Source organism: Paroedura picta, chromosome 9, assembly GCF_049243985.1.
Source record: "Paroedura picta isolate Pp20150507F chromosome 9, Ppicta_v3.0, whole genome shotgun sequence".
NCBI lineage: Eukaryota > Metazoa > Chordata > Lepidosauria > Squamata > Gekkonidae > Paroedura > Paroedura picta.
In genome coordinates, this window is record NC_135377.1 from 67,239,939 (window position 1) to 67,265,691 (window position 25,753).

Sequence of the window (25,753 nt, forward strand, 5' to 3'; positions counted from 1 at the left end):
CCCTCCTCTTCCCAAATCCTGTTCTCATCGGACTCCCCCCCCCTTTCCCGATCCCGAGATATTTCCCAACCAAAAGCTGGCAACCCTGGCTCACTCTGCACATGTCGGATAATGCACTTTCAATGCAGCAGAGACATAGATTTTCAGTGCAGACTTTATGACACCATTTGGAGTGAATCATCTCCCAGGCATCGCCCTCAGAATAAAGTTAGAGATGCTGTACCCAAAAATATGTCCGAGTCATTCAGGAAAGAAGTCCAAGCAAATGAAAGAACTCAGGTCTGATTCTTCCCAGGCATATCTTTAAACATTTATCGTTTATTCAGGTGGGGCGCCATGTTGGTCTGAAGCAGCAGAACAAAGTCAGAGTCCAGGGGCACCTTGAAGACCAACAACGTTTTATCCAAGGTGTAGTTTTTTTCTGTGCATGAACACTTTAAAGCTCTAAACCATTTGTGGCCAGTGTACCTACAGGACTGTCTTTCCCCTTATATTCCCCCAAGGGCGCGAAGATCTTCGGATCAACATCTGTTCAGGATTCCTGGCCCTAAGGAGGTGTGATTGGCCTCAGCCAGGGCCTTTTTGTCCCTGGCCCCAGCCTGGTGGGACACACTCGCAAGGGAGATCAGGGCCCTGCAGGGCCTTAATCAGATATTCCACCAAGCATATGGTTGGGGCCCAAAATAACAACCACCATAAAAAAGCTGGCCTCACCGCTAAGAGAGATGGAAAGACCAGACCCCCCCTTGACTGCAATTTTTACTTGGGGGCACTTAGTGAAGACAGCTTTGACTTTTCTATGATGATTTTATGAATGATGTTGCCTTCCCTGTGTGACTGGAAGGGCAGGCTAAAAATTAAAACATATTACCATTATCAGACATAATGAAACAGGGGCTGCCAGTCCATGCTCAAAGGCAGAGGTTTCTCCGAGAGATGTGGCCGACCAGTCCCATCTCCACTGAAGTCAGAGCACAGCTGCTGGCAGTAATTGAGGCCTAATCCCTAGCAATTTTCATGAGGTGTGAATTAACCTCCCCGCCCTGCCACTGCTGGCCTCACTCTGTTCCACTGAGATCAGCACATACGTATTCCGCTCCCAGTCCCTCAGAGGTGGAGGCCGAAAAGCCGTCATTTGGATTCCTTTTTGTATCTTTCTGCTGTGAACTCAGGGTGTGGGAGGGAAAGACCCCCAAGAGAGTCAGAGGGAGACTCAAGCGATGCACACTGTGAAGTCTGAAGGTATCAATCCCTCCTCCAGGAAGAGGAAACAGTGTGGCGTCTCTCTCTCAGAACTGCTCCACGTTAAATGAGCAGACATGTGCCCGCGAATTGTGTACATTTGGAGGCTCTCCAGGAAGGAAGGCTGCACGGTATAGACTGATCTGGTCAGATCTGAGACACTATGTAGGACTGGCACTTGGAAGGGAGTAGAGATGCCAGCCTCCAGGTGGGACCTGAGAATCTCCAGTTTTACAGCTCATCTGCAGGTGACAGAGATTGGAATTGGAGAAAACTGCTGCTTTGGAGGGTGGGATCCATAGCATTTTACTATACTGAGTTCCCTCCCTGCCCCAAATCTTGCCTTCTCCTGATTCTTCCCCCAAGGTATTTCCCAACCCAGAGCTGGCAACCCTAGAATAAGGCAATGGAAAACACCTCTGCTCATCCCTTGCCTTGAAAGCCCCTTATGGGGGTCACCATGTCTTGGATGGGAGACCACCAAGGAAGACTCTGCAGAGGAAGACAATGGCCAACCAACTCTGCTTGGAAGCCCCTTATTGGGGTTGCCATAAGTCTTTGATGGGAGACCACCAAGGAAGACTCTGTAGAGGAAGGCAAAGGCAAATCACCTCTGCTTAATCCCTTGCCTTGAAAGCTCCTTACTAGGGTTGCCATAAGTCTTGGGTGGCAGACCACCGAGGAAGACTCTGCAGAAGAAGGCAACAGAAAACACCTCTGTTTCTTATCTGCCTTGAAAGCCCCTTGGCTGGGTTCACCATAAGTCAGCTGTGACTCGATGGCACAGAGGTTCCTGCCGGAAGTGAGATAGTATCAGCACAGCATCTCCTTGCCATGGGAGCACGGACTAACTGCTACTTTCCATTGCAAATGTTGCACCAAAGGATACCATGGCTGAAATAAGAAGAAACTAGCGCTGGAAATTGTACAAACCCCATTAAGTTAAGGGCGTTGGTCGAAGAAGAAAATCATTATATGTACCCTCAGTGATCTACTTTGGACACAACTCATATTTATTAATTTGGTGGATGTTGTCCAACTGCCTAATATGAGGAACAAGTGGAGACTGGTGCTATCTTTCCCACAAAACACCATCCCTCTAATTTTACTAAATATGAAGAAACTTTGGGGATCATTTCATATCCAACCCAATAGGGTTTTCCAAGAGAACTTGCAGGAGAACACTTATTGTGGAACAGAAAAGAGATAGAGCTTGCTGGTAAAGGAAATTGATGTGACTTCTAGAACCCTCAACAAATTTTCGCAGATCCCAAAAAACGTACTAGGGGGAAGCAGTATAAGATCAGAAAATGCTCCAAAGTCCCACAGAGATGGTGAGGGATTTATCTAACCCATTATCCTACTGGATAGCTTTTATTCCTGGTAACACAGAGGAAATAAATGAGTTGTTATTGAGCTGTACAACTGAACGAACTCTTGTTGCCATAATGGATCCGCAATACGGTTTCTGTCATGGCTAGCTCCAGTGGACCCTACATATGCTTCTCAAAGCCCTCTCAGAAATCATTCCATGTTCTCACTTTGTGTCGACACCTTCACTCCTCCCAGGCCAAGGAAATCCCCTCAAGACAGCTGTAAGAGGCTCATGCACTCTGTTCTCATATTGAGAATCTCACTAAGATTGGCTATTTGTCTCATCAGCACTCTTGACCTAGATAAATTCTACAGGGGGGAAAAAGCATTTTAAATGAAAAATAGCATCTCTTTCTCTATCACCCCATTTGCAGTTTTCAGGCTGACCAGTTTAATGACCTGTATCCTTTAGAAAACAGAGATGGGTTTTATATTTTTGGGCCTTTCAAACCTCCAATGTCTCTGGTGACCTGCAGAGTGGGAAAAGATCACCTGCTCAAAGTGAAACAAAATATTTTCAGCGTGGTATGAGAAAACCTGATCTGTACTTTGGAAGTAGACAAAATGGCAAGTTCTTTTGTTGTTGTTGTTGTTGTTGCTGCTGCTGCTGCTTCATTTTAGTGCTGTCTGACAACTGCATTGGTACTTACCCCTTGGAGAGGACGAATTGGTGGGATATCGTAGGTATCTTTCTGGAATTTGGAAGGGAACTCGTAAACATAACCTTGTCCTGACCTGATGGGAGTGATGACCTAGGGGTCGGAAGAGAAAGACAGGAATGAAAAATTCTCCTCCTCTGATTAATAGCAAGTATTCAGCATACCTGCAGCAGAAATGCATGGTTGAAAAATGGCATTAAAAAACAAACAAACACCCGGCCACTTGTCTGTCAATCTCCCAGCGTCTTTTAACTCGCAGCAATTTTGCTGGACATAAATAACACGACCCTGAGGAGTAACAAACTACCAGGAAAACAGACAGGGCAAGTGAGAAACCAAAGGCTCTCCCCAAGACACCCTTAAAATCTAATCTTCTCTCTAAAGTGCAGCGTTTGGCGTCAGGCTGCTTATGAGAACTACAGGGGAAATGCTCAGTCATATGGGCTTCTCTGGAACGGGGCCAAAGGCATCACTAAAGCACACATATGCTGCTGGCATGCATGTTAAATTGCAGGAAATCGAATTTTCCCCCTCCTTAGAGGATTATTTTTACACAGCAATTCAGGAACGGGAGAGGGGGAAGCAGCCCTAGGAGACAGAAAAGCACACAGACACTGCCTAGGTGTAGTTCCACGCAAGCAAACCGTTTGGAAAGCCGGCCCATCGTCCAGGCGGGCCCCTCTGCGCCCGGCTTCCCTTGGCCCAAAGTTTGCTGCATGGGCGTTTTACGTTGGCCGCTTGTCGAAGCGGTCAGCTGCACACAGAACCTGTACAATTATGTGGACTATTCTTTATAGTTTTCCTTTGATTTTTTAAAAAGCTATATATGCACATACAAAGTCACAGTGGAGGCGGTAATTAGTGGTTGAAGAGAAAGAACAGGGCCCCAATCCAGTGAGGGAGCATTACGCAGTTGCTCACGCTTCTAGGTCGATCTTTTCATGCTTGATTGGGAACCCTGGGCATGTGGATATGCTCTCACACATGAGGCATGCAATGCAACACCGGCATGCGCTGCAGACCAAGATGCGTTTTCTCCATACAACTAAGCATAACTAATATTGTTTTACGCTTACGTCTTTGGCTTTTAAGGACTACGATTTCCCTATAACAGTCGATGCAAGACTGACCCCACAAGTGTGGGAGATCTCAGCTGCCCACCCCCTGAGCCAGCCCCAGTTCTGCCTGCTCATGGGAGCTCAATGAATGAGCTTACCCCAGTGGCAGCACCCAGTGCAAAAACAATTGGTGTCCGAGGGCTCTGCTTAAATATACATACCTCTAATGGATGAAGTGGACTTCTAAAATTTAAAATTAAACAAATCAAAGCACGCTCCGTCACGTAGCTTCACCGATTGCGTCCAGGAACCAAATAAGTGGCCCAGTAGTGTCAACCAGGTGCAAGACGGTGGACGGAGTGATCAGGAAAGGGGGGGGGCTTCTTATTCCAATGAATCTGAAACATCCATGTGGGGAAAGAGCATTTTCTCAGACTGAAGATTTGCCTTTTGGTGTTCAGGCTCACAAATTCTCTTTAGAATATAGGGGTGTGGCCCAGGGATGCCAGCTTCCAGGTGAGAACAGCCTATTAGGGTTTTCCAAGAGATGCTAGCTTCCAGGTGAGAACAGCCTATTGGGGTTTTCCAAGAGATGGTAGCTTCCGGGTGAGAACAGCCTGGGGATCCCCTGGAGTTACAGCGCAGGGATCAGTTCCCCTGAAGAACATGGCTGCTTTGGAGAGTGGTCTCTCTGGCATTGTATCCTACTGAGGTCCCTGTCCTCCCCAGGCTCTACCCCAAAGCTCTGGGAGTTTCCCCAACCTGTATCTGACCACCCTAGGTGTGCAGACCCATGTGAAATTTCTGGATTGGTCAAGCCTGGTCTTAAATACTTGGGCCCTGGTCTCCTGTCATGCTGAGGTCCAAAATGCAGTATCTTCCACCAGCTTTATTGCAGGCTCTCTAGTTTCTTAGGGAGGCTGAGCTAGAACCTTCATTCCGGGTGCTGAGATGTGGGTATCGCTCTCTCTTAGCCCTGACGCTAAGATACCTCCGTCTCTCCCAGGACCAGTGTAATGGCTTTATACCAGGTCACATGTAAAGACATTTTCAATCATTACTTTCAGCCGTCAAGCAGGCTTCTTCCGGAGATTCATTACAGAAGCTTTTTATTTCCTTGGGAATAGCATGGGAACACGACTGGATCGTGTAAGGTCCCAGTGATACCTGTAGAAGCCATTCCTTCCCATGCCTCCATTGTTCCTTTCCAAGGTCTAGCCCACGCAGGTACAGGAAGGAGCCCTGTCATTCAGCAACACAAAAAAAGCTCTGTCTTGGGCAGTCTGCCACAGCACTCTGGGATCCAGCCCTGCTAACATATGAATCAGCAGCTCTAAGCTGCAGCTAAAACCTCAGAAGCCCCAGCAGTTCTTTTTGGACCCGACTTCTAGCAGCTGGACTAAGCTTGGTATACAGGCAGGGATGTAACATGTGCTGCGTTTGGGCCCCACTTATTATAGGATCAGACTAAAATAAACAAACAAAATACCAGGGCATAATTTAACGCTTAAAAGAAGGAATTTGCACAGAATGGAAACACAAGGAAAAGAAGAAACTTTCCCTTCTAAGCTCCCTTTCTTTGCCCCTGTTCTCCCTCCCCCACCCCCCAATCTTGGTATGCAGGAATTTGCTTCCTGAGAAATGTCAGTGAATGTCAATCCCCCCCCCCCCTTAAAAGAATGCCTGTGATCATCTGGTTCTTGAAAATCCTACAGCTCAAACCACAAATTTTTACTTGTTTACGCATTAACTGAACCAGATGGTGCCCCCACAATCTTTCTCTCTCTTTCTCCTTACAATTGCCAAACACTGCAACGGCTTCATCTTTGCAGAACAACTAATTGGGGGTAACAAGGCTTGGCTCAGGCCAATTAAGTAATGAACTAGCATCGGGGCCTGAAACATTAAGACAAGGCCTTACAAAAGAATGAACAGAGTTGAACGACCATCTGAGTTCTTGCTCCTCCAAGACCTGGGACTTGTGCCTTCTGCATGTGAATGGTGCGTTCTTTAACAAAGACAAACAATTGTGTGTACATATATCTTTATCAAGCATCCAGCGCTGTGGTTCATTAAATCTCTTTTCCTGATGCAAATGGGAAGGGAGGGGAATCATTCCTGCTTGTTTCCTAATGCAGAAAAAGAGAGCGTTTCATAAGATGTGACCTGCTGGACTATGCCCAAAGGCCCGCTCATCCTAGAATTCTTTCCAGAAGGGCCGATCCAATGCCCTGTGCTAATTCCCTGGACAACCTGGTGGAGACTGTAATCTGCCCCGAGCACCTGGCCACAGAGTGTCATGGCATCTGAAGAAGACAGTAGACAGACATGGCTACCAACTGATTTTCATGGCTATCATACTGGGAGGTGGAGCTTTCAGAAATGGCCCACTCTGTTACGCTGCTGCTACTTCTCCAACAGATCTCCCATGGAATGAGGAGTCAGCGCTGCAGCCGCACACAAGTCAGAAACGTACTTATCTCATTAAAATCAGAATCCAGTAGAATCTTTAAGACCAACAAAGGTTTATTCAAGGCGTGAGCTTTTGAGTGTGAGCACTCTTCGTCTGATGAAAAGTGCTTGCACTCGAAAGCTCACGCCTTGAATAAATCTTTGTTGGTCTTAAAGGTGCTACTGCACCCTGATTTTATTGTGCTACTTCAGACCAACACGGCTACCCATTTGAATCTGACAACTCATGTGAGCAGCGCAAGGAAGGAAGAATGTACCATGTAGAACTTCAAGCTGACTTTTGTGCCAAGACCTTTTAAAACAGTGGGGAAGGATTGCTGTTCAATGTGCTGCCGATATTCTGTGCATGCACGCCATACGGAATGGCCGAGAGCCAAAAAAACACAGGACTCCCACTCATGTGACATATTGAAATTATGGGTGCGTCTGCCTATACACGAAGAACACTTGAACAGGCTTATAAATTGCAAGCCAGTCATGTAAGCTGAGTGATAGAGTCTCTTGCACAAGTGCCCCCACCTATCGTAACTCAGTGGCACAGCTGGACTCACACGGCCCATTCCTCTGTAATGGCTTATTCCACACACTTTGGATCATGCTCTTCCAATGAGAAGCTTTTCCTGTTTTGCAAATGAACATACAGATGCAAAAGCATGCTGAGACCGTTTACGCACTGGAGGTTTCATGCCTGGCTGCAGGCTGGGGTTTTAGTCATGGCAGGTTGCCCCACCTCTTCCTGCACTCACATGGGGGAGCATTTGGCCTGGTCTGCCTCATCTGCTCCCGATTTGTGCTCCTGCACAGGAGCTGGTGCAGCAAAGTTCCCAGTGCATAAACGGTCTGAGAGTGGATTATCCAGCTATTTCTATATACGTTGGATAATGTACTTTCAACATGATTTTGTGCCTGATTTTACTGTGAGCATCTAGCCCGATGAAGAGCTCTGCACAACTGAAAAACTGACTCATTGATTGATGGCAATTTGTGCAGTCCCGATTTTTAAAAAATCATACCGCATTGATGTTTGTTCCCCTCCCCCACAGTCTTTTCTAATGGAGCAACAATCTTTGAGCTCAAAGAGGTACTGTTTGCTGGCTCCCGCTAAAGATTGCTTAACAGCTACTTGGCCTTTGTTTATTCTGGAACAGTACAGGTGGAAAAGGAGAGTCCTTCCTGCAGCCTCGAAGATCAAAACAGGGCCGATGAGTTCACAAGAAGGATCAAGTCAGAGAACCAACAATAGTGACCTCAACCCCTGCCTCCTACTTCCAAGAACATAAGCAGAGGCAGGTGTAAGACTTCTGGGTCCACTGAAAAATATCTTTTTTGAAGGATCAGTTTAACGTAATGCATTTTAACTGTATCTAAAGAGTGTAAGTATAATATGTGAAGGGAAATGACTCTATTTATTGTTGCTTGTATCTGTGTTTATATTTCATTTGCAATAGCCTTTGGCACAACGCAATTAATTTACTGACTGACGTCCCTGGATTATGGCTCTGTAGCAGTTACTCACTTCCTGAGCTGTCTTTTCACACGGGGAAATCCGGTTAGGAATACCTGCTAGAGAAGTGAAAGTGTACACTGCCAAAAAAAATACAAAGACAAACGCATGGATGCAGTCCTGGCTGTATTCACGGATATTTCTCTTTTCTTTTTTGGTGGATCAATGCCACCTTGCCCTTTCTGATCTAAAGATCTAAACCAGTGGTCCCCAACCTTTTTTTGGCTGGGGACCGGCAGGGCAACGGCCACGCCCGCGCAGCGCGCATGCGCGCCAAGGCTGCGCATGCGCACATGCACGCTGCACGGCCCTTATTCACTCTCCCCCCCTTCCGCAGTAAGAAGCTTCCCGGGCCGCAAGCTTGCAGCCCGGGAAGTTTTTTACTGCGGGGGGAGGGCGGGGAGAGGGAACCGCGGCCTGGCGCCCTGGCCTTTGCGGCCAGGCACCGGGCCGCAGACCGCAGTTTGGGGACCACTGATCTAAACAGTGCCATGACATTGATCAAAGAATGTTGAAAGCATCTTTAAATACAATTGCTTTAGGAAAAAACAGACTGAAATGCAGGTATAAAATGAAAAAACTAACCCAAAAGTTGTGCATTATATTCCTAGGGGATGCCAACTCCAGGTGGGAACTGGAGATCCTCTGGAACTACAGCTCATCTCCAGGCTACAGAGATATGTTCCCCTGGAGAAAATGGGTGCTTTGGAGGGTGGACTCCATGGTATTGTGCCCCACTGAAGTCCCTGTCCTCCCCAGGCTCCATTCCCAAATCTCCAGGAGTCTCTCAACCAGGGTCTGGCCCAAGCACCCAACCCCTCATCCTCCACCAAGTGGGAAGGGGGACCTGCCAACCCTACTCTCCAACTGCTTTTACCATTCTCAAAACTTATTGGACAGAGCGCCTTTAACATAACACACACAGCCTCCATTCTCAGGAGGTTGACCATGCGAGTCACAAGAAATAAACGCTGAGTTTTCTGACTGCACAGATTTCAACCAATTGCACTGGAGGACACACAGGAAGTGCAAAACGATGTATACTTCTTCTCAGTTCACATCGGGTAACATCAGCTCTTTGCCTGCAGAACTCCAGGCCGCTGTTTCTGTCCAGCATCATCAAGATCAGAAGCAACCAATGTTCCACAGCCTGGTTGGGTGTAGCAATGAGTGCCTTGGCCTTTCATCACTTACACAAACAGAGCTTATATAAATACCTTGGCTTTGCCTTAGAATAATCTTTTATAGACATCGCTCACATATATGAATCATTCTCACTATTTTACCTTTGCTGGTGAAGGATTCTCCCAATTAGTGGGTTTCTGGGAATACCTGAAAGGTGACGGAGAAACCACAGATAGAAATGCATGGACCTAATGCAGCTCTTACAGGATCAGTGTGGTAAGTAAGAAATGAGAACTCGCATTTATGCCACAATTAATTCCTCAGTGAGAAGTCCTTCAGTCTTATACAGAGTATGATTCAGGGAGGGAAAAAAAGGCACCAGTGCAAGGTCAGTACTTGGACAGGAGACCACCTAGGAAGGCTCCATAGCAGGGGGTGGCCAAACTGTGGGTCTCCAGAATTCCGGACTACAGTTCCCATGAGCCCCTGCCACAAGGGGATTATGGGAATTGTAGTCCATGGGCATCTGGAAAGTCACAGTTTGGCCTCCCCTGCCCTGCAGCAAACCACCTCTGCTTCTTAGTTGCTTTTGAAAACCCCTTGTTGGTTGTGACTTGTAGGTAGCAGCTCTCATGTATGTGTATTCTTTAACCATCAAAGGAGGTGCTTAATAGCCCAGAGCCAAAACAGATAGATCTCCATATAACTTCCAATGCTATTTTTGACAATATGAACATTTGGCTTGCGGTCATCAGCTACTCCATCTTCAAGGTATCTGCTGGTTTTTGTTCCACACTCTGAAATAGGGTTTGCCAACCTCCAGGGGGCACCTGGAGAGAATGGCTGCTTGAAAGGGTGGGTTCTATGGCCTTGTACCCTGCTGAGGCCCCACCCCTTCCCAAGCCCCGCCCTCCCCAGGCTCCAGGCCCCAGCCCTCCTGAGATGTCCCAAGGCAGAGCTGGCAGCCCTGCTCTGAAACCAGTTTTCTCCTTGAACAGATCGCTGCCGAGCACTTTCCCACAAGTGAGCAAGGACCCCCCCCCCCGTGTCAAAACAGGGCTCTTCTCCAAGGCAAGTGAAGGCACCAAAGCCGCCTCCCGAGTGAGAAGCAGCCAGGCTTGCGGCATTGTCCACAGGCATCTAACCCAAAGTGCAAGTTGTCGCTGATGCCTGCTCTTCCAAAACAAACTGGGGCCTGAAAAATGCGGGGCAAGAAAGGGTGAAACAAGGGCAGTGCTTCTCCTCTATCGCCCCCCACCCCCAAAAAAAAAGCCCTCTCAATGGAAAATACGGTTCACAACCAAACTTCAAATAGCGCAGCAGCTGCAGAACAATGAGGTCTGGAACGAATCTTGTTTGCTGTTTTTCTCCCCTTCTCTGCCAAATGAGGCTGTGATCGGAACTTAATTGGAAGGATGGAGATGGGAACGCCAAAAGCATGGAGAACACACTCATTACCGCCTGAGCCTTGGCCAGAGCTGGAGAAGGGTTGCTTCGGCTGTCCAAAGGTGATGGAATGGAAGTTTCCCATGAACTGGGGCTCTGTGGACTTGCTTTGTTTTTGTTTGAGATGGTTGGTTGTTAAATAACTGTGCTACGGGCAGGAAAGTATATGTGTATCTTAACAGATTATATCAAAACAACAATAATGTTCACCGCAATGCGTCTCAACCTTTGTCCTAGTTTTGGCCAAGACTTAACCAGAATCAAAACAGGGTCTTTCTCTCTCTCTCTAAAAGAGTGCTTCTGTGTATGTGCAGAAAGCAGGGTTGCCATCTCTGGGTTAGGAAATACCTGGAGATTCTGGGGGTGGAGCCTGGGGATGGTGGGGGCCTGGGGGGGAGGGCGCTACAATGCCATAGAGCCCACCCCCCATAACGATTCAACTTCTGGCACTACTGACTTGGGTCCAGCTCATGCAAGATAACTTACTAGTGCCCACATGCTTAAGGAAATACATTAATTTACTGATTTAATTACCTTAATTTATAGGCTGCTTTTAAACCTTGCTCTTCCCACAACAATACACAATGCAAGTTAAAGTAAAAAATAAAACAGTAAAATAAAGCTGAATTGCACGTAGTTAGGTTTGCCCTTCTTCCAGAGAGTTATTCTGTCTCATTTTTATACTCGCAACAAACCTGCAAGGTAGATCAGGCTGAGAAATAGTGACCCGAGGGTACCCAGCTTCATCACAAGAGGGGGACTCAAACCTGGGTCTCCCAGATTGTCTGACAGTCTCACTACAGCACAAAACTGGCAGCAAGTGGAGATTAAACAAAAGAGGAAATGGGACAATCACGAGGGCACGAACCTGGCAGAGTAGGAAATGTTCACACTGTTCTTTTGGAGAAGCCAGGGGTGCGGATTGGGTGGGTTTCCCTAGGCAGGAAGTTATGCAACACTGCACAATGTGGCCAACACCCTTTTCCTAGATCAATATCCACCTCAGACCTTTTGGTGGCAGAACAAGTAATGTGGCCTTCATCTTGATGTTCAGGAGACTCATATGGGAGAAGGGTAGTCTCTCTCTCTCTCTCTCTCTCTCTTCCTCCCTCTCCCTCTCTCTTAAAAAAAAAAGATTCTGGGTCACTGGGGAATTTAAAATGACAAAGCCTCGATCTCTTGAATCTGAAAGCTGGTGCAGCTTTTGAGGAATGAAAGCCAGAATCTCCCGTTGTGCATCTTCACATAACAATTGGGCTGAAATTTCCAAACAAGTGCTCAAGAGCGGTATACTACAGCAGTGGTCCCCAACCTTTTTATCACTGGGAACCGGTCAAGGCTTGACAATTTTACTGAGGCCCGGATTGGGGGGGGGGTAGTCTTTTGCTGAGGGATGTCGCTGCCGCCGTCTGAGCCCCTGCTCCTGACTTCCCGCCGCCTGCTGGGGGGCGCTACCACCAGCAGCTGCGCAGTGCTACTCCAAGGGGGAGCCCCAGCCATGGCGGCCGCTGGAAAGCACCAAAGGTGAGCTGGTAGCAGAGTGGCAGGGCAGCTCCCGAGGCAGCAGCTGGGGAGGAGAACAAGGAGGAGCTGCGGCCCGGTATTGACTGATCCACGGACCGGGGGTTGGGGACCGCTGTACAGTATCAAGATGAAAATTTATCAGGGCAGTTGTTGTCCTGGAAGTGAACCAACCAGAAAATGAGCCAAACCTACCTCAGAACTACCAAGCTCTGCCTCCTGTCTTCAACAGGAGCTTCACTCTTGCCAAATCAGGAAGATCCATCACTTTTTGGACTCCTTAGCCTTCAGCAGTAAGCAAAATAATCCTGTCTGAACTGCACTTCAAATGTATTTTCCTCTATGCATGCCATTACAGACTCCAAGATGGATTCTCAAGTGCTGGACCTGGACTGATAGAAAAGGGGACCTCAATCCAAGGATAATCACTGATAAAACCTTGTTCTTGGTAAATCAAAAAGACTCAAGAATTTGGCAAGTAGTAGAGGATCTCTAAGGTTTACACTGGAATCCTAAGCAGAATTACATCCTTCTAAGTCCACTGATAGCATGGGAAGAGGGTCAACATCACAAGCCCATTCATCATTTCAATCCCCAGCTCCACTGCAGCTTCCATAGAACTTCATCAGTGGAAGAATCTCCCCTACCAGGATGGAAATCCATATCTGCTTTCTTGAGAGAGCAAACGTCACCGGCCCATGACTCCTGTGAAGGTCAAGTAAAGGAACCAACCTTCACATGGTGCTGGCTCCTGACAAAGTCACTCCACTGGCACCCTACACCACACACTATTTTGTTCCTATACTGTGAGCCAAAACCACACTGGAACCATCCAGTTTTAATCATGGTAGCCAAAATGTCCTGAGCTACACCTGATGAGGGGCGCCTTGGTTTGGAAACTGAAGTCATTTAAGAACAAAAGCCCAGGGAACCTCAGTGTCACCCCCACAATCAGCACCACGACAGAAAACACACTGTTTCGGCAGTAAAATAAAAGATACTCTCCAGAAATCAAGAAGATGAGAGGTTGAGCATTTCTACCAGTTTGCAAGCCCCTACAGGGTCACTGACCTAAAAGCTATGGTGCATGAAGCATACAAGGACCGTCTCTTCCATGTCAAAGGACAAGAGAGACAGCATGGTGTAGTGCAGTGGTCCCCAATCTTTTTTAGGCTGGGGACCGACAGGGCAACTGCCCCGCCTGCGCATTGCGCAAGCACAGCCGCGCATGCGCACATGCCACATGCGCCATGCATGGACAAAATTGCGCATGCTCTGCCCTTTCGCGCATGCACAAAAGTGCTGCATATGCACGATTTCGGCCACGCATGCACAATGCGTGGGCGCGGCCCTGATTCCCTCTCCCCCCCTTCCGCAGTAAGAAGCTTCCCGGGCCGCAAGCTTGCAGGTTCGGGACCACTGGTGTAGTGGTTAAAGTTCCAGCCTACGGTCTGGGAAACCCAGGTTCAAATCCACACTTCATGCTAGGGAAGCGGGCTGGGTGACCAGGGGCCAGCCACACACGCTCAGCCTAACCTTCCTCGCCAAGGATAAAATGAAGGAGGTCAAAGGAGTGGAGAATGGTATAAGCTGTCATGGGCCCCCATTGGACTGAAAGGCAGGATATAAATACTGTACGTACTATACATAAAACTGGCCACTGGCCAAATCTCACAGCCAAAATAACATCCAGACAAAACAGCTATCTGCCAGAACATTGAGTACAGCTTTCCACAAGAACCAAGCTGCTCAAGCAAGAACCAGAATTCCCTAAAACAGGGGTGGCCATACTGTGGCTCTCCAGATATTCATGGACTACAATTCCCATGAGCCCCTGCCAGCCTGAGCATTATAATCCATGAACATCAGTAGAGCCACAGTTTGGCCTCCCTTCCCCTAAAAGAAGAAATTGGTAACATGCTGTGTATGTGAGAGCCTTAGATGAATCCTGTTACCCAGCCCCTATGAAGGATTCAAAGCCATCCATCATTTATTTCAGCTGATCTGAGGGGATTTCTTGTCCAAGCAGCATTCAGGGACCCAAGAGGAGTGGCTGCAGCCATGGCCTTAGCATGCCATGCTTATTACTTCAAGTCTAATCACCTGTCTTAGGACGTCTCATTGACCTGCCTTGCCATGTCTGCCAGCAAGAACTGCTGTGTTTGCCTGCCCTTATGGTCCTCAGTGCTTATTTAATGGAAACTCCCAAGCGGCAAACCCCTGTATTTGCACAGAGGGGAGCAGCTGCTTGCAAACAAGTTCGGTCTGTGCACAGTGAAGGTGCCATTTAGAAAGACCTTCTCCAGGGAAGCCTCCCCACCAAGGTGCCTCTTACTTGAACGTGGGGCATGTAGAATCACATGCCAATTCATCTGCCTTTTAGAAGCAAGTTCCAAAACTGGAATGGAAACATTCTCGGCAGTGAGCTACCAGTGTGTATTTAGTCAGTTCATTATAGGGGTTTTTTTTTGGGGGGGGGGCGGAGGGCGTATTTTCCCTTTTAAAAAATCTGCATTAGGAAAAAAAAACTGGAGATGATTTTTACAATTGTGAAATGTCTGCTCATAAGCTAGGTGAAAAGAGCCTCTTGTGGCGCAGAGTGGGAAGGCAGCCGTCTGAAAGCTTTGCCCATGAGGCTGGGAGTTCGATCCCAGCAGCCGGCTCAAGGTTGACTCAGCCTTCCATCCTTCCGAGGTCGGTAAAATGAGTACTCAGCTTGCTGGGGGGTAAACGGTAATGACTGGGGAAGGCACTGGCAAACCACCCCGTATTGAGTCTGCCAAGAAAACGCTGGAGGGCGTCACCCCAAGGGTCAGACATGACTCGGTGCTTGCACAGGGGATACCTTTACCTTTACCTTTAAGCTAGGTGAAAGACTGCCCGTGTGTGCACACCACTGCCACCAACCCCGCGGCCACAGTTGGGGTCACGACATCGGAGCGGTTGAGAACTGCTGTGTTAGGGCATTCCTGGATTTGAATCATGAACTGCAACGTTATTATAGAACTCGACCCAGCCATTTAAACATGCTGTAGTGAGGCAGGAGCCAGAAACCTTGCTTTGGTACCTCAGCTGTTTTAGTATTTAAAAAGGCACAAGAGGGAGCGAGATCACCTGGCCTCGCCATGCTATGGCGCATTAAAATGGGTGGCTTCGGCTCTACAATGGCACTAGCACCCATAAGTTGGACCCATGGAACCTGGCTTTTTGCTGACTGTCCTGGTGATGCAGCTTGTGACCAAAGCTCCTCTTTTCTGCAGAGGCTTCCCTGGAAAGCACTGGGCAGACCCTTGGCAATATTCCATAAAGAATAGCATCCAACCTGCTCACACGGCACCATTTCCAGACGACCGCCACAACAGCACGGGGATACACTCCGGGAGGACGAGAACCGCATTTCCCCCAAGGACAAAATGTAGAGAATCCACTGGTGGGACCTGAGACATCTGCAGGGTGCATGACAGATTCTTATCAAATGCTTGCTCAGTCAGAGCTGACTGCAGGGAAAGATCCTGGCAACAAGCTGGGGGGGGGGGGGGCTGGCCGTTTGCAGAGTGGCTACCGCCTTGCAGACAGAGGCTTTGACCCCCCTGCTATTAATACGGATCTTTGAGATCAGAGTCGATGGAATATTTTTAACTCTCAATCCTTGCCAAGACATACAGAATACTTGCAAGCCGAGTCTGAATTAGGGACAGCATGAGCAGCAGTTCACTTAATCTTCTAGGGACAGGTGCTGCCAGTTGAAGGAAAGATATTTCAACCTTTCAGACATCAAGGCAAAGGAACCTTGGGCTCAACCGTTTGCAACACCCGTGGCTCCCTTAAATGCTTAAAGATTGTTTTACTGATCTCTTGAGGATGGGGATTTAAGATGAGAGGCTGCCTTGTTTAGATGAGGGGAGACACAAGGGAAGATTTAAAAATCCCTTTTTAATTAGGGATGCTGTTCTACAAAAGCATGGCGAGGCTTGGGGCTTTTCTGTGTCTTTGACAACCAGGAAACGGCACAACACTCAAAGCTGCTGGGGAAAACACCTTTGTATTTAATTAGAGACGGGATTACTTCCTATGTTGTGTTCAGAAATACCACTAAATACATCGGAGTGAAGGTCAACTTTCATCTTAAGTGTAACTTGCACTGCTCTTGCTGTTGGAAGATATTTCAAAATATGACATTGCTTCAAGCCTGCTGTGGACTAGGACCAGCTAGACATCACACTAAAACATGGTATATTCAAGGTTGGTCTAAATTAGCAGCACAAAGTCCAGTGGTACCTTTAAGACCAACAAAGTTTTATTCAAGGCACACATGAAAACTTACACCTTGAATAAAACTTTGTTGCTTAAAAGTGCCCCTGGACTCTTTGTTCTAAAACATAGTATGTAAGCCATAGTTGAGAATGCACTGTTTGAATGTCCAAACATGAATCAAGCTAATCGTGGTTTGTCATCAGGCTGATCACAAACCATAGTTTGTCATAGCATACTTAACAAAACATAAGCTTCCTTAATGAAAGCTCAGTGTAATGTCTGAATTAATCCACAGTTTCGAAGAGGTTTTGCCTTTCCAATTTCTCCATTTTCTTCTGTTTTGCTACCCTTGATCCTTCAAATCTTACTCTTCCTTGCGCTCTCTCGTCCTTGGTCCCTAATGCAGAAAAGATAAGGTCTTCAAGGCTCTTGCTTGTGACACTATGTAAAGTGTCATGGTTGGAGCCCATGAAACTGGTCTGTGGGATCCAACCCAACATTCACTGCCATCAAAATTCTACAACAAAGAAACACACAATGTTCCTTGGAACAGAATAAATGAAGTTTGTCTGCCTACCATTGGCATACAGTTTACAAGATTTTTAAAGTTTTCAGTATAGTGGGAAAGCTTTTTAAAACCTGGGCATAAACAAAGGACCAACACAGCAGTTACTCAGAGGTTGGCAACAATCAGGTATGACATTCATAGCCGTAAAGAGAAGGACCAGGGATCTCTTCGGTAAGGCAAAATCCATACTATCAATACCAACTGGCCTGCCCATCCTCTCTCTAGCTTCAGGGCTTTCACCAGACTTTGTTTCAGTAGATTATATTCCTTAGGTAAACTGTGGTGCTCTGACCTGGAAAGCCCACCCTAGCCTGATCTCATCAGATCTTGGAAGCTAAGCAAGGTCAACCCTGGTCAGTATTTGGATGAGAGACCTCAACAAGAGTCCCTCCCCTCCAACATGCAGATAACTTCTGATGAAACGGCTGATCATAGGGGGTAACCTTGTTCGTGTTTCTCATTATTGCTTTAATTTACGAAATTTGTACCCCACCTTTCTACCCTTACATGGGCCACCAAAGTGGTTAACAATTCAGAGCATATACGACAAAAAACACAGGCAAAAACATTAAAATCACCACAACAGACAGCATTAAATAATTAAAAACAGTTAAAATTTATACAAAACATTTAAAAAAACAACAATTAAAACGTGGGGCAGGAAGGAGATAATTGAGGGAAATGAACAAAGAAAGTCGCCTGTTTGTGGAGAATGGTAACAGAAGGGGACAGACGAATCTCCTTGGGGAGACAGTTCCAGGGCGTTAGTGCCATGACCAGGCAGCCCTCTCATGACCAGGTTGCCATCTGCCTAATATCTGAAGACGGGCACACCCAAAGTACAGTCTCCAAAGTTAACCATAGTGGAGGGACAAGTTCATTTCTTCTTTACTCTTTTATGGGTAGAACAAAGTCATACTGATAGACCCTGAGCATGCTCACCTGGAGGCCCCAGTTCATATGAGCAATGATGGATATTGGCTGCAGGGTGGAGCTTGCCCTGATTTTGTTCCGCAGTATTATAGCACGGATGTAAATGAAGAAGGTACCCCCAATGAGATTTCTGTAACTTCTGTGAAATTGTGTGATTTATTTAATTGAAAAATTGCCCCCTCCCCTCAAAGGCTCCAGATTAAATGTCCCGGGCCAGCTATCTGATTCTGAGCAAACAATTAAAAGTGAAGTCCTAAGGAAAATACCTTGTTAATAATACGGAGAGCAATTCAAGCTGCCAAGACTGTTAGGATCTCACTACAGATGACTTCAGAGGGAAGTTCTGCACACAAAGGTGTGTTTAAGGTACCAATTACACTAAATCCAATTGGATCTGGTGATTACTCATACATCACAGTCAAACTCACATGATTCAAAGGCAAGAGGAAGTCACGTTCTTGACTTGCCAATGCCTGTCTTTCCCCCAGGCCCACCCCTGTCCCGGGCCTGTCTAAGTGTTTGTTACTGTCTAATCTCCAGGCACTATTTGTGCGAATACAAACCAAGATAGCCACTGTTACAAAGGTTCTGTCTTATCTGCACCATTGTCCATCTAGCATAAAGAACTGGCACTTTTCAAGTTGAACGCATCTTGCTAGCCATGACCTGTGGCCCACTGTGGGCTCGATAAAATGTGTGTGCATGTTTTTTTTCTGGTACTCTGAGGGTGTCCTGTCTATGGCTGGGGTTGGGAAGCCCCCCCAGGCATTCAACACTGCCCTTAAGGAAAGGAGCAAGCCTCCTTGTACTCCTACAGGCTCCAGTCCCTCCATGAAATCAGCTCCAACTGACTGACAGACCTCCTTGGTCTCTCTTGAATGAAGGCGGTGGCCTCACTGAGACCACTGGCCTACCCAGGTCAGCATTGGGGTTATCAGGTTCTACCACAGAGTCAAAGCCCTCCCTTTGCATTCTTGGTATGTAGGGGCATTCAGAAAGAGACAGGATGCTATGTCTCTTCTGCCATCTCAGCAAAGAGCTGCTCTCCCCCAAGGCTGGTAGGCATCTTAATCAGTTGCTTCCAGTTCCTTAGTGGGGAAGTCTCAAGTCTCCAGTGGTTGGTGTATCTGTTTCTGTCCCACTAATCTCTCTTGGGTATTCTTCCTTTAAGCCCTTCTCCCCCTCTCAGCCACTGTACTGAGGCATGTCTGCCTCAGTTCTCTCTCTCTCTCTCTCTCTCTCTGAAATGTCTCGTTCCCTTCATCCAAAATTTCATGCCGCAGTCCTCTGTTTTTATTTATTAAATGTTTAGACCGCCCCTCTCTGCAAGCAGGCTTGGGGCCATTTACAACCTGTTAAAACTCTAATTAAAATGCAATAAAACAATCAAATCCCCACAATGCTCAGCTTTCCCGCCACTCGGCCATGTCCCAGTTGTAATATCATTGGCTGCTATTTAATGGTGGGATGTTCTGGAAGAGAGAAAGCTGACAGACACTGGTCCAAGTCCCCCCAGTGAGTTCCCCAGGCCATGTCTGAGTCTCTGGCTCCCTCGGTTTCTGTTTCCAGGGTGGCACCCAGCTCAGGAGTGCTCATGTGCAACATAAGATGGCGCAGGGCTTGGCTGAACTAAGTGGGTTTAGCAGTGGGTTTTCAAGGCGTTCTGCTGAAAGCCCTTAATAGGATACCTTGGATAGATGGGGTTCTGCATGGGCTTCGGCGGGTCATGGATTCTGTATGCTTGAGCGCATGCATCCCAACAATATTTCAGAGGCCGTTTCAACTACTTGCATGACTTATCCATCCCAAAGGGCTCTCCTTCCAAAGAGGATGATGTGAAAATGTAAAGAAAATATACCTTTCTCAATCAGATTTGCAAACCTCTAAAGCCAGTGGTCCCCAAATCCCGGTCCGGTGACTGGTACTGGTCTGTGGATCAGTCGGTACCGGGCCGCGGCTCCTCCTCATCCTCCTCCCCGGCTGCTGCCTTGGGGGCTGCCCTGCCACTCTGCTGCTGGTTCACCTTTGGTGCTCTCCAGCGGCCGCCATGGCTGGGGCTCCCCCTCGGCGTGGCACTGCGCAGCTGCTGTGGGCGGCGGGAAGTCAGGGGTGCCGGCAGGAAAGCAAGTGGAGCAAGAGCTCAGGCAGCAGCGGTGTCCCTCGGCAAAAGACTACCCCCCCCCCCAGGGCCTCAGTAAAATTATCAAGCGTTGACCGGTCCTTGGTGATAAAAAGGTTGGGGACCGCTGCTCTAAGCTGCTCACGGGACATTTATTTTAATGACATAATTTATACCCCAGGCTTTCTTCCCCATAAGAACCCAAGGCAGTGTACATTGTTCCCTGCTCCTCTATTTTATTCCACAACAACCCTGGAAGGGAAAGTTAGGCTGAGAGTTTGTGACTGGCCCAAGGTCACTCTGAAAGCTTTCAGAGCCACGGGGAGATTCCATCCTGGGTCTCCCAGATCCCAAGTAGACTGGTGAAGAATTCCTTCCAGACACCTAGGAAGAAAGACTTTACACAAGTCTCCTTGCCTCTTCCTTTTGGCTACGTAAAAGGTACGTGGGAGCAGATGGTCTGGTAAAGCTTCGGGTGGGCTGGTGGTTTTTTACGGACTTATTTTGCAAGGTTGCCCGGGAGGAGCATGTCAACAAACCTGCAAAACCGTACAAACCCGAAGTCAGCAGTCAGGATCCCAGGAAAGGGTTCCGATTGGCTCTCAAAACCTCCTGCCAGTCTGAGCTCCCTTGTGGCAAATGGCGTGAGAATCGAGAGCACGCTGGAGGACTCAAAAGGAAAGAGGCAGAATTCCCTGCCAACATCCCCTGCAATGAAAGATGAAACCGCAGCACCTTCCAGACACCCACTTCCTGCTCGAGTAACCCTGTCTGCTTTACGTCACTGGGGCATATTTATAAGGGTCGAGCAACAAGCTCGAAATATTCCGGAGGATTTACTGATAGCCTGGCTTCCAGCTGCTTCATATCAGGAGAAACGCAAAGGATTTTTACAGAGCGGGTACTTCCTATGGCTGTCAAGGGGCAATCGTCTTGAGTCATGCGATGGGCATTTAACAGACAGGAAACACCAAGACGAGCTGTATTTACTTTAGGTTTTATATCCAAGCTACCATTTCAATTGAGATTATCTGATTTTCTGTTCTCGGAAGGGGCTGTGATCCCCTCTTGCATCATGATTAAAAAAAAAATTCTTTCTAATAAAAAGGAACCTTTTCCAGTTGGATATATGCAGACCGCCTAACTAGTGGTATGATAGGAGAAATCTGAAATCACTGCTATGTTTTTGGGATTACTGCACAAGATACTATAAATTACTGTGAGGCAAGCGGAAACGTTCCGTCCCATCCACGAAACCACAATGAATCAAACCAAAGCTTCATAGATTAATGGGATGATTAAACCAATTTAAGCTTGTTACTCTACTAACATCCATTCAGAAGCTGGATGAGCCCTTTATTTTTAGAACCTATCTAAACTGACGGGATTCTTCTTGTCCTGTCCCATGGCATGAAATGCGGGACCCTTAATTAAAGGTCTGATGGTGCATTTGGAATCTCTTGTCATTTGGGAGCAAAGGAAGAAAACTGGGAATAGCCAGCTATATGTGACTTGGGGCTAAACATCTCTTTGACCCCTTTTCAACAGGCGTTTTAAGCCTGGATTTTCTCCATATGCTCACACCTCTGGCTCACAGCCTGTAAACCCCCCCCCCCAAAAAAAATACATTGCTAGAAGCAGCATCGGACTGCGACACCCATCATCTTATGGAGAAGTGACTCAAGGGCCTGTTTGCATCTGTCTTTGCAAATTGTGTCTTTTGAATATTGTGGATGTAAAGCTGCTTTGTATCCCTAAGAAAAGGTGGGTATCAGTATGGAATAACAAATAACATGCCTATTAGCTCACTTGAAGAGACACAGATGCATATTTAAAAAGGAAGCTAGAGGACTCTTCATCCTTTTCACATTGCCTAACACCCATCTCATGCAAGTTCAACTAATTCCTCATTCCCACAGTTCTACGGGTCAAGCAAATAAGTTCTGGAAAAGATGCTTAAGGGTAAATGGGACTCACCTTGTTGCTTAAAGGAGAGCCGTCAATTCCACTTCTTGACCCAGATGGAGGCACTTGGTACACATCTTGCCCAGGAAGGCTGTGACCGGTTGGTATCTGGTAGATTCCCTGGTTCACGTACGAAGGCGGTACTTGGTAGACAGGGTCACGAGGAGAAGCGTGTGCACTTGGTACTTGGTAGACCTTCTGGTGGTTAAAGGGCTGAGGTACTGAGCCTGCACTTGGCATTTCTTGGTTAGAAGGACTCTCCTGCACAGGACCTATCAGAAGTTTCACCCGGTTGCCAGGGACAATGCCTTGCCTTCCATGTAGGGAGCAGAGCCACCACCCTTCCAGTCCTTCAGTGTTCTGTTCTATCACCGTCAAAATGTCACCTTTGCGGAAGGCCAGCTCTTCTGCGCATTCTGGGACGTTATCGTAGAGGGCTCTGGCCATAAGATTCTGGGGAGACAACAGAAAGACAGAGGGAACTTGAGAGAGAGGATACGCTTGGTTTCTTTAAAGTAAACAAGAACAACAACATCCCATAGAAGGCACTCATTATATGAATACGACATATAAATCGACATTTGTGGGTTTGAAGCGCCCTGGCCCTCAAAAGGACACCTTCTACCCTCTTATTAATTCTTTCAGCATTGAAATATTAAGACTGGATGGTGCAAAATGACACCTTGTGTGGAATCTGCTGCCTGAAGCAACTATTCCACAAGTCCTCGTTGTAAAAACAGACCCATCTAAATATGTTATAAGGTAAATATGTTATAAGGTAAAGGTATCCCCTGTGCAAGCACCGAGTCATGTCTGACCCTTGGGGTGACGTCCTCCAGCATTTTTCATGGCAGACTCAATACGGGGTGGTTTGCCAGTGCCTTCCCCAGTCATTACCGTTTACCCCCCAGCAAGCTGAGTACTCATTTTACCGACCTCGGAAGGATGGAAGGCTGAGTCAACCTTGAGCCGGCTGCTGGGATTGAACCCCCAGCCTCATGGGCAAAGCTTTCAGACTGCATGTCTGCTGCCTTACCACTCTGCGCCACAAGAGGCTGAAATATGTTATAGGGATGCAGAATTATGGGATTCTTCGTGCAATGCTCCATGCTTTGAAACAGAGTTCAAATGCGAAGAGATTTTCTGTCTACACAGTTAAGATAGAAGACTTTCAGAATTTCTTTACTGCTGAAAAAACCCTGAAACAATCTTCAGGCTTTGAAAATCTCCAGAAGTGGTGGCATTGTGCAGAATATGGTTGGGAAGTATAGCTGTGTGCTCACCCACCTCCTCCAGGCCCATCATTGGCCATTTTGCGAGGGGATGGACAGGTCGACATGACCATATGGTCATATCACCCAATAAATTTCAAAAAATTAACTCTCCCCCTATTCAGAAAGCCCTTCCAGGGCCATCATGAAACCCCAGGGTTTCACAAAGCCCTGTCTGGGAAAGCCTGGTGTACATGTTTAGCCTGGAGATCGCTTCATGTTTCTTGAGGATTGGGAATTAGAAAGTTGTCTTTTCTTTGGCACATTTTCTCCCATGAAATTTTCACTGGCAGTCATCAGGCATAGAAAGCGTGTCTAATTTTAAAATAAATAGGGATCAAAAGAATGGGTTGCAAAATTCTAATTTATGCATTTGGAAAGCCTCTTCAATATTTCACAAGATTTATAATTTCTCTGATGACAGGAAAGGGTGGATGGTGTTCTAGGCTTAAATCCTAATCCAGTCATTAACTCACTGCATCGCCTTGAGCAAATCCCTTTTCTCAGCCTTAGTTCCTGTTCTAAATGATGGGAATTCTGAACAACCCTACTTTGCTGGATTTCTGCGAGGATGAGCAAGACAAAAGTTTATTAAATGCACTTTCAAGAATCGACATTGCATTCCAAATGAGTGACATCAACAGGGTCTGATTAGTCATATAAAACTCTGATGACAGAATATGAAACACCTCTCTTTCCCCCTCCTAATACATACCCACCAAGCTCAGTGTAGCATTTCTCAAGAAGGTTAAAACCTAGAAATCTGCCTGACCGCTGCTTAAACCAGGCTTTCTCAACCCAGGTTTTGTGAAACTCTGAGGTTTCTTGACGGTCCTGGAAGGGTTTCCCGAATGGATGGGAGTTAATTTTTAATACATTTTTAAAATTGGTTAAACATTATTGGGTGATATGACCACATATGGTCATGTCGACCTGGCCTACTCCATGGCCTGGAGGGCACGGGAAGGGGAGGGCCCCTGGGTGAGGTGTACGTAATTTTGCTTCCCAACCATATTCTGCATGATGGCACCACTTCTGGGGTTTCTTGAAGCCTGAAGAATGTTTCAGGGGTTTCTCAAAGGTAAAAGAGTTGAGAAAGGTTGGCTTAAACAATGTGCCTCAGTATCGGGCTTTCTGCTGCAAAATCTTGTGGGTTGCACCTTATGGCTATGAAGAACCACCTTAAAATATATTTGCCTCCAATATAAAGGTGAAACATGTTATGGTCTACCTGGGAAACCCAAATCTAAAGGCGGGTGGAAGCAATCTCAACAGCAACTCTCCTTCACATATTACTTCAATAACAAGAGAAGTACCAACCACAAAGGAGAAGTTCTCTCTGTGGTTGTTTCCAATGCCACTGTCAACCCTAAAGAACCTTGGCATGGAGTTTTTCCCATGTTGTCTTTTGCTTTTTATGTTACAGCAGTGCAGGAAGAAGCAGTACACTTGTGGCCCCCTATGCTAGAAGGCCTTGAGTTTGGGAGTTGTGGGATCCTGAACTCTTGCTAGGGATTCGCTGGTCCTGAGGTTTGAGACAACCATTGACAGACTTTATGGACCAATCATGGACCTCCAATAATAGCCAATGGTGTGCCTTGGCGGGAGGTTTGAAAATGTATATAACTTCAACAGTTCTGGTTATGGGAGTTCAGTGTTTTCTTGTTCCAATACAGTTACTGGTTGTTTGGAGCTGAGTGACTGTGCTTTGCTGAACCCACAGATTTAATGGGTACCATGAGTATTAGGCCTCACTATGTATTAGGCTTACTGGATCTCCTGGCCCCTTTCTTCACTCAAGTGGGAGCAAAAATGGGGGGCAGAATGACATTGCATCATCACTTCTGGTTGTACCTAGAAGTGATGTCACACAGCTCTCGAAATCTATGGTTTTTACCCAAGAGACAGGAGAATTCTTCATGATGTCACTCCCAGGTACAACCAGAAGTGACATTGCAATGTTGTTCTACCCCCTCCAAATTTGCTCCCAGCTAGAGAGAAAAGGCCATCTGGGAACCCTCCTTTGTATCCATGACAGATCTCCTTGGCTCTTATTCCCATTATATAATTTTATAGCCTAAACTTTCCCATACCTATCTAAAAATATGCTGTCTCCATTCACAGACAAAGCACACTTTTGCCTGCCTCTTTTCTGTTTCTATATACATGACTGTCTGGCACATTCAGTACTAAGGGTATGAGCCAAACAAGGCATTCAGAGGAAAGCAGACAATCTGTATAG

General features: G+C 46.9%; 1 protein-coding gene across 2 annotated transcripts in view; it reads right to left on the bottom strand.

Annotated features, from left to right (window-relative positions):
• NEDD9 (neural precursor cell expressed, developmentally down-regulated 9) overlaps window positions 1-25,753 on the bottom strand; it is a 60,714-nt gene that overhangs the window by 7,772 nt on the left and 27,189 nt on the right. For both annotated transcript variants that reach the window (XM_077353201.1, XM_077353202.1), the window contains exons 2-3: window positions 22,253-22,693; window positions 3,267-3,368 (exon numbers count right to left, since the gene is read on the bottom strand). In XM_077353201.1, the coding sequence (XP_077209316.1) occupies window positions 3,267-3,368; window positions 22,253-22,693 (543 nt within the window). The remainder of the gene's footprint in view (window positions 1-3,266; window positions 3,369-22,252; window positions 22,694-25,753) is intronic.